The sequence below is a fragment of the Gadus chalcogrammus genome, chromosome 17 (genome assembly GCF_026213295.1).
Source record: "Gadus chalcogrammus isolate NIFS_2021 chromosome 17, NIFS_Gcha_1.0, whole genome shotgun sequence".
NCBI classification, from domain to species: domain Eukaryota; kingdom Metazoa; phylum Chordata; class Actinopteri; order Gadiformes; family Gadidae; genus Gadus; species Gadus chalcogrammus.
The window spans coordinates 5,506,102-5,515,504 of record NC_079428.1 but is presented as its reverse complement, the minus strand read 5'-3'; the positions used below and the strand labels follow the sequence as shown (position 1 = coordinate 5,515,504).

Below are 9,403 nucleotides of genomic sequence, written 5' to 3'. Positions count from 1 at the left end.
AGAGAGAGAGAGAGAGAGAGAGAGAGAGAGAGAGAGAGATCCTTTATTAAATCAATTACAAAAATCAATAGGTCAAGAATTGAGGTGGGGACAATGAATATGCTGCCGAGGTTTCTATACTTCTTATTATCCCTGGCGTTCAGAATCCCAGTTTACAAATTGGATTTTCTTGGCAGGACCAAACCCAGGGGAGAATTGCAAATGACACTCAAATTGACAAGGAATCCTGGGGCTTACCAAATCTCAGAGAATACCATTACGCCGGCCAAATGAGATACATTGTCTGTTGGTGCTCATAGGAGACTCAAGCCGGATGGGAACACATTGTGCTAAATCAGGGTCAATCTCACAAACTATTTTCAGACCAAAGTGAAGAATCAAATATATAATGAGATTGTCTAGCACAAGAGGACGGTCCCAGATCACGTCAGGCATCCAAAACCCAAATCCTTCTGCCGAGGCTGCCTGAATCTTATTCAGTGGTGTATTAATATGGGATGAAGTGATATCAAACAGATGGGAAATTACACAAAAATCTGTGAAGGTTCCATTGAAATACAAGTCAATTCACTTTTGGAGACCAGTTTTTCCTAGTATTAAAAGATGGCGACCACAGTTTGGAAGGGGGGAGGGGCGGGGTTGTTGTTACATTTTTCGCCTTCGATAGAATAATGTGTTTGATGCAAGTCTTTTCTAAATTGAGACCACATTTTTTAACGCAGAAGATACAATGGGGCAGGAAGTGTATTGTGAGGGAGAGAGGAGTAGCCTAGCTGTGACTAATGTTTGTGATGTTGATGGGCAGTACAGTCCGACTAAACCTCAGGAATGAAAATAAATAAACATTAAGGTTTATTAAAGGAATTTAGAGAACAAAGAATCACTTTCACAAAGGCGGGAAGCCCAAAACGAAATAACTACTAATCACCAAACCACACCCACGGTGACACATTAGTGAGGATTTGAGAGTTGAGTGGGTTCTATAACATGCGTGAATAGAAGGAGACTAAGTCTTGTCTTGTAGTCCTTGAAAGCTGGAATAAGTACCTGATTTGTTCGTAACCACGGCAGCTTCCGGAGACGCTTATGCAAAGCAAACCCACGAGATAAGCTTTGGATCAAAACCAAATGCAGCCAAAACTGGAAAACCAAAGTTCTGCTCCATCAAACTCCTTCTTTGCATCTATGGAAACAATCCCTGAATGGATCTCAAGGGAGTTTGAGGAGTGTAAGACACTGAGAACAGGGCGATGTTGCTGGAAGACTGGTGACCTAGAATGAAGCCTGTCTGGTCTGTTTAAACGATGTCGGTCATGATATGGTCCGATTTGGAGGCCAATAGCTCGGCTCAAATTTGTAGCACTGAGTTTGCAAATGAGTTCAATATACCCAGTCATCATGGGATGGTATCCGAATGCCTAGACCTGCCGGAAAAAATATGTGGCTGCACCTGTACTGAGGTGAGATGAGTGCACAACCCCTGGCCCTCCGCCAAACGACTCAATCACTGTCATTACTCGGATGACTGTGTGCTTCCTGCAGGAAAACCACACAAAGTTCCTTGAAAGTGCAGGTCTCTTTAATTAAGTATCTCAATCACTGTCATTACCTGTATCAAGGTGTGATTCCTGCAGGGAAAACACATGACGTTTCTTCCAGGTATCTTTAATTGAAGACCTCTTTAGGTTCTTCCCTCCATACATCAATATTAAATGAGACCAACACTGTTCTTTTTTCCATTGAGGGGAAACAGAGACAGCAAAGAAAATGTTGGGTAAAAGAGAGCAACCCTTGAAACATGATCATTTTACACGCCTTGGTGAGCTCTCTTTGTATTCTTGGCTCGGCCAGCTTTCAGAGTTCTACTTGTTGCAGTGATATTTTCTACAGGCCTTAAACTTTTTCAATCCACCAGGTTTACTCCCACAAGCCATTTGCAAGGCGGCAGCGGAATTCGACGACGGATGTGGCGCTGCCGTCGATAGCTGTTCCCCGCTTAAAGGCTGCCCCGCTAATCCACCTGTAGCCGTGTTTCCAACCCCGCCGCTGGCAGGCTGGAGCTCCGTCATCTGTCTTTGCTTTTGCAGGCACGCACATTTTTTGAGGTCCGAGATCACCGCTCTCAAAACAGCTCAAACAGCCTCTGCTCGCTCAGACAGCGTAACATGAATCCTCGTGTTTTGGACTCTGCATGAAACGTGAACTCGGACGGCCCCTCTGGAAACATAAAGGCTGTGCTCCTTAGAGACTGAACATGAGTCCGACTAGGATTCTTTTGTAGCCAAGTTAGAATTGTTCTGAAACCCGGCATGTGAACTAAAAGCACCGCAGCCCTTGCTTAAGGGCAGCGTCGGTGATAACAGTCGGTACACATGAGACTGTCACATTGTCAGACGGTATGGTCAGAGATGACACACACAAGCGCGTCTGGGGGGGGGGGGGGGGTCAATGGGGGGGATCAAAGGGATCACGGGTCGGATCAATAGGGGGCGGTGTCTCGGAGGATGCCGCGTCCGCCTAACCCGCCCTTCTTCCCCCTCAAACACACGACCCAACAATAGTTTAACGAAAAGACGGTGAGTTTGAAGAATCGCTCATCTCAAAGACAAACCAGGAAAAAGTCTGACCGAACACTCGCCACTCCCCCCATGCTCCCAGCATGCACCCCTCACACAGAGAGAGAGAGAGAGGGAGAGAGAGAGAGAGAGAGAGAGAGAGAGAGAGAGAGAGACAGAGACAGAGACAGAGACAGAGACAGAGACAGAGACAGAGACAGAGACAGAGAGGAGAGAGAGGGAAAGAGAGAGAGAGAGAGAGAGAGAGAGAAGAGAGAGAGAGAGAGAGAGATAGAGAGAGAGAGAGAGAGACAGAGAGACAGAGAGACAGAGACAGAGAGAGAGGAGAGAGAGAGAGAGAGAGAGAGAGAGAGAGAGAGAGAGAGAGAGGGAGGGAGGGAGAGAGAGAGAGACAGGAACAATGGAGACAGGAAGTGACCTTGGGCAGCGTGTGCAGCGTGTGTGTCTGCGTGTGTGTTCCAGGTTAACCAAAAGCAGATGAGGCCGCCCGTGCTCATGACAACTCGTCCTGATTTCAGCGCGATGACCTCTGAACCCCAGAGAACAACAGGAAGGTCCCTGATCACCTCCAGACCAGCCCAAAATTACAGCCGCGGCTACGTGGAAGGGAGAGCTGGCTCTCAGCGGAAGACCTAAGGTGGTCACTTGTTGGGTGTGGTGGGTTTGGATTTAGATGAGGTCATGTTTCCTTGTCCCGGTTTGGTTTCTGAAAGTGTTGGACATTGTTTGTGACTTTTGATTTAGGAAATTTTCCAGTAGGAAATTTGTTGTTATTGTTAAAATGGTTTGCGTGAATATATTGTTGTAGATATTATGTTATTAAAGACTGACTTTTGAGTTCTGTTTTAACTCCATTCAACCCATGTGATGTTACAAATTGTTGAAAGCCAACAGCCAACATTCACACCGCAATTTATTCACAAATTGCATTTTCCAGTTCTGCAGTATTTACTATTGTTATCCGCAAGTGTACACATCTGGTTCCTATAAAGTGCAATACTTACAATATTGCACTTTATAGGAATATTGGATATTGTATTATAATACCTATAATACAATATCCATGATGCACCGTAAAATAAGTTCACAACTGATTCACACTTATTTCAAACCTATATCCCATGATGGATGCATAGCTTTCATTGTTTAATTGCATTGAATCGTCCGATAGAGGTCGACACACTTTAGACTTATTACACACGCTTTAGACTTATTAGCGGTAAGAGGGTACGGGGGGTGAGGAACGCGTCGACCGCTGAATGTGTGTGCTCACCTCGACATCTGAGATGTGACGGGTTGGCTTCGTAACCAGGGCGACAGGCACAGCTGGAGGAGACGGTCCCCATCCCGACCCACTGGCCGTCCTCACCGCAAAGCATGCTGGGACGGCTCGTCTTCTCTCCAGAGGGGGTCCCCGCATTCTCCACACAAACACCCAGCGCCTGGAATACACACCGATTATACACATTGTCCAACCTACACGCAAAAACAACACACACGCACACGCCGTTACAAAGTGAGAGTGTGTTTGGGACGGTCTCTAACTGCACCAGTGTGTGTGGGACGGTCTCTACCTGCTAACCCAGTGTGTGTGGGACGGTCTCTAACAGTGTGTGTGGGACGGTCTCTAACAGTGTGTGTGGGACGGTCTCTAACAGTCTGTGTGGGACGGTCTCTAACAGTGTGTGTGGGACGGTCTCTAACAGTCTGTGTGGGACGGTCTCTAACAGTGTGTGTGGGATGGTCTCTAACAGTGTGTGTGGGACGGTCTCTAACAGTATGTGTGGGACGGTCTCTAACAGTGTGTGTGGGACGGTCTCTACCTGCTGCACCAGTGTGTGTGGGACGGTCTCTAACAGTGTGTGTGGGACGGTCTCTACCTGCTGCACCAGTCTGTGTGGGACGGTCTCTAACAGTGTGTGTGGAACGGTCTCTACCTGCTGCACCAGTGTGTGTGGGACGGTCTCTACCTGCTGCACCAGTGTGTGTGGGATGGTCTCCGGGAAGCTGGTGAAGGAGTGGATGAGGGCGGGGCACTTCCTGTAGTACACCCGCACCGCCAGCAGGGCCATGCAGGCCCCCTGGCTCTGGAAGGCCAGGTACACCCCCCTGGTGGCCCCCCCTGGACCGGACCCCACTGGACCCACCCGCAGGGTCTTCAGATTAGACCGCCGCTCCCCCCCACGCCTCAACAGGTGGTCCGCAGCCACCGTGTCCACCTGAAAATTAACATTGTATAAACTTTCATTGATTTCAGATTATTGATCAAATGAATTACAGATTTATTAATTCGATTTAAATCTAGGTTCAAGTAGATTAGAAAGGGTTTGATTCAACTGGATTAGGCTGGATGAGGTTGTACTAGATTATATTAGACAAATGGGGTTATAACAAGGTGAGGTAAAAAATAGGTTAGGTTAGACTAGGTTAAATTAGACTTGATTAGGTCAGACCCAATTAGACTAGCTTAGTGTTTACCTTGGTGTAGGGGTTCTCCATCCACATGGGCTGTGTGAGTGTAGCGTTGTCCGTGGGACTCTGATAGTAGTACAGGTTGAACGTTTCTTTACATTGACGGTAGTTCAGACTGGAACATTCCATCATGGTGAACCTAAAGGGGAACACATCACTCACTTTCAGTATATTCCCTGCCTGGGATTAATAAAGATAATTTTTTTCATCAACGATTAAAGCTAATTCCTTCTAATTGTATGTTGTATAAAATCACTGTCCAATTAATGACTCAATATGAAAACTACTAATTGTAGGGGTGTCATCGACTTAGAATTTGCATGGTTGATTCTGATTTGTAAGAACCATTGAAACTGATCGTCTAATCATACATCGTATATTTAGACAAATGTAAAAAATGGAAGTTCACCCCCAGTATGTTGTATTAATTAATAATATACATTTATCTGCTTATGGCAAAACAATTAAGTTTTATAAACCATCTCAACCCCCATCTCTCAACCCAGTGTTTTAAATTATTCATACACCTCGTTTTCATCAACCAATCAGATCATCCATACACTTCGTTTACATCAACCAATCCGATCATGCATACAGCCGGTTTACAGCAACCTATCAGATCATCCATATACCTTGTTTACATCCACCAATCAGATTATATTCTATCTGTCAATCAAACCCACCGTATTTCTACGTAGAGAACGGTCTCAGCCTTGAGGGGGATCCAGCGTGTCCTCAGCCAATAGGAACTGGCGCTGGCAGGGCTGCATATCTGATAGGTCCGTACACTGTTGGCATCGTCGTCACGACCGCTCACCTCCTCCCACTAAACTCAGACAGGTTGGAGACAGACAGGTCAGAGGCCGAGAGGTTACTGACAGATAGGCAGGCAGGTAAGCGAGACCAACAAACAGACAGACAGGTTAGAGACAGACAGATTAGATGGACGGACAGGAAGGAGGAAGACAGGTAAGAGACAAATGGGATAGAGACAGACAGACAGGATAGAGACAGACAGGTTAGAGACAAATAGGTTAGAGACAGACAGACAGGATAGAGACAGACAGGTAAGAGACGAATAGGATAGAGACAGACAGACAGGATGGCGAAAGACAGGTAAGAGACGAATAGGTTAGAGACAGACAGACAGGAAGGAGAAAGACAGGTAAGAGACGAATAGGTTAGAGACAGACAGACAGGATAGAGACAGACAGGTAAGAGACGAATAGGTTAGAGACTGACAGACAGGATAGAGACAGACAGGCATTCAGGTTAGCAAGACACACAGACAGACAGGCTAGAGAAAGACGGGTTAGAGACATACAGGATAGAGACAAACAGACAGAGACAGACAGGTAAGAGATACAGACAGATAGACACACAAAGACAGGAGGACAAATGGACACTTCACCTGTTGGTCATCGTTAGGAAAGCCGGTCCATTGCAGATCTGAGGTCTCCAGCTTGGTGTTCAACACCACCTCTGGGGAATAGTGGTTGTATTACCAGCAGTACCAGCATTACCACAACCACTAGTAGTATTACTAGCGACAGTTTTACTATGAGCCGCAATACTATTACCACTACCACTAGTAGTTTTACAAACAACAGTTTTTATCATGAGCATGAGAAATATCACCACTACCACTAGTAGTATTACTAGCGACCGTTTTACTTTGAGTAGTATAAGTAATACCACCTCCACTAGTAGTATTACTATCAGTATTAGTATTATAGCAGCAGTAGTATTATTACCAGTCGAAGTATTACTAGCAGTAGTAGTATTATAGAAGCAGTAGAATAGTATAACTAGCAGTTGTGGTCTTACTAGCAGCAGTAGTATTACCAGCAGATGTAGTTTATAAATATTACTAGCAGTAGTCATTCTGACTCATCTCTATCCGCCCTCCATCATTCTGTCTCTCCCTTATCCTCCCTCCCTCGTTCTGTCTCTCCCTTATCATCCCTCCCTCATTCTGTCTCTCCCTTATCATCCCTCCATCATTCTGTCTCTCCCTTATCCTCCCTCCATCGTTCTGTCTCTCCCTTATCCTCCCTCCATCGTTCTGTCTCTCCCTTATCCTCCCTCCATCGTTCTGTCTCTCCTCTATCATCACTCCATCGTTCTGCCTCTCCTCTATCATCACTCCATCATTCTGCCTCTCCTCTATCATCACTCCATCATTCTGTCCCTCCTGTCATTCCTAGCTAGAACATTTAGTTCTGGTATCTAGTTGCAGTATAAACGTGTTGTTGGAGTATACTTATTATAGTTGTACAACAATAGTAACAGTACTTGTTAAACGTATGTTTAGTTCGAGGAGAAAATCAAGTCATTAATTAGTGAGGTGAGAGTGCTTGACTTGTACTTGTAGTTAGTTGGTTGTAAAGAGTATTGAAGTTACACGGTCGTTGTTAGATAACTATAGCCGTCGCCTATTTTAAGCTAGGTTCAGGTCAAGGAGACAAAGTAAAGTTTGACGGCATTTAAGGTCTTACCTTCTTCCGCCCCGCACGCACACAGCGAGCCCAGCAGCAGCAGGAGCCGCAGCACGGCCTCGGTCCCGGCGCCTCGCGCGCCTCGAGGCGCCATCAGCTGGCCTCACGCTCCGTCCGCCCCACGGACCTCATCAGAGCCCACCAGCACCCAGCAGGCGCCGAGCGACCCGATACTATCTGCTACAGTATCCAACAACAACACTACGGTCGAATGCGTTTCCAAATCGAATCAATTCAACCCGGTTGGAACGCCAGTGTAACTTCAGCAGAACTCGAATAGAACGACGACCGAACTACAATAGGACTCCAGCATAACTTTTAACCATACTCCAGAAGATCGACACTATTAACTCCAGCAGAACTCCAGTAGAACTCCCAGTGGATCTTGAATAGAACTTCAGTAGGACCACAACAGAAATCCAGTAGAACGACAATAGAAATCCAGTCTCGGGTTGTCGGTGGACGTTTTAAAAACCACCGATCCTTAAAAAAAAACAGATGTTGAATAGTGGCCGTGATCCTATGGGACTTCCGGACCGGACCCTTTCCTCAACGTGCCCCCCTAGGTCTCAGGCTCGGTTCCTCGATCGGTTCATGGGGTTCTGGTAGACTTGTATCTGGAGGTCCGGTGCGGGTCAGCGGTAGGATCTGCAGCCGGACAGCGAGCGCTCTCGCCGGACAGACGATTCCCGAGACTGATGGAGGAGGGGTCTAACCTCGCCCCCCCCTCCCCCCCACAGACACACACATCCACATACACACAACTGCAATACACACTACCTCTCCCACCCAATCCACATTCCTCTCCCCTCCTCAGCTACTTACTCCACTTCTTTCTCTCTATCTTCGAGTCTCTCTCCACGAGACGGTCCAGTTGCACCGGGACCCTTGCTAAAGAGAACCGGAGTAACGGAAACATAAGAAACAGAACCGGAGTAACGGAACAAACTAAAATAGTTTCGTGAGTACTCCTCGAAACTTCCCTCGCGGAGATCCTTTACCGCTGGCACGGGACATCCGAAACCCTGATGTTCTCAGTCCAGCCCCTCTGGCAGGAGGCCGTTGATTGGCCTTGCTGTTTGTCACTCTGAAACAGAAGCTGTGTGTGCGTGTGCGTGTGTGTGGTACCAAGATATCATATCAGAAAGAAATCTCAAACTATAACAGGATATTAGAAACACATCTGTACCTGCTTGGTATGCATAACACGTTTTATAATCTGTGGAACAATTATAGCCTGTCGTGATTCATAATCTTAAGAATTAGAATACTGTGCTTCATAATGTGTGTAACTTATAAATTATTTTATAATCTGTCAAACTACCTTACTGTGTTTTATAAGTAAGGTATATATAGTTATATGTGTATAACTAATAAATTATATTTTATGTGTATAACTTTACTGTATTTCATAATGTGGACTAATAAAATATGTTTTATAATCAGAATAACTACTTCACTGTGTTTTATAATGTATACAACTTATCAATTATGTTTTATAATCCATAGAACTACCATACTGTATTTTCATAATCTGTAGAACTATTAAACAGTGTTTAATCATTTGTAGAACTACAAATGCGCAGATATAGACAGAGAGGGCAGTGGAGAAAGAGGGAGACAGAGAGAGGAGCGAGAGAGGGGAGAGAAAGAGAGAGGGAACGAGGGGGACAGTGAGAGAGAACAGAGAGGGAAAGACGGGAACAGTGAGAGAGAACAGATAGACAGAGAGAGCTAGAGAGAGAGGGACAGGTGAAAGCCTGGTTTTATGCTCCTGGTTGCCCCTAGAAACATGCCCCACCCGGCTGACGACCCTCAGACAATCAGGGTCAGCACAGGAATCTAGCATGAGGCATT

At 45.9% G+C, this 9,403-nt stretch overlaps 1 protein-coding gene across 2 annotated transcripts in view; it reads right to left on the bottom strand.

The window, feature by feature from the left end:
* LOC130370059 (ephrin type-B receptor 4b-like) overlaps positions 1-8,580 on the bottom strand; it is a 17,569-nt gene extending 8,989 nt beyond the window's left edge. Inside the window, exons 1-6 of one of the 2 annotated variants that reach the window (XM_056575701.1) lie at positions 7,547-8,580; positions 6,460-6,530; positions 5,732-5,874; positions 5,055-5,187; positions 4,547-4,795; positions 3,850-4,018 (exon numbers count right to left, since the gene is read on the bottom strand). In XM_056575701.1, coding sequence (XP_056431676.1) covers positions 3,850-4,018; positions 4,547-4,795; positions 5,055-5,187; positions 5,732-5,874; positions 6,460-6,530; positions 7,547-7,640 — 859 coding nt within the window. In that variant the 5' untranslated portion in view covers positions 7,641-8,580. The remainder of the gene's footprint in view (positions 1-3,849; positions 4,019-4,546; positions 4,796-5,054; positions 5,188-5,731; positions 5,875-6,459; positions 6,531-7,546) is intronic. The other variant, XM_056575700.1, reaches the window with a different exon arrangement.
* Positions 8,581-9,403: the final 823 nt, after the last annotated feature.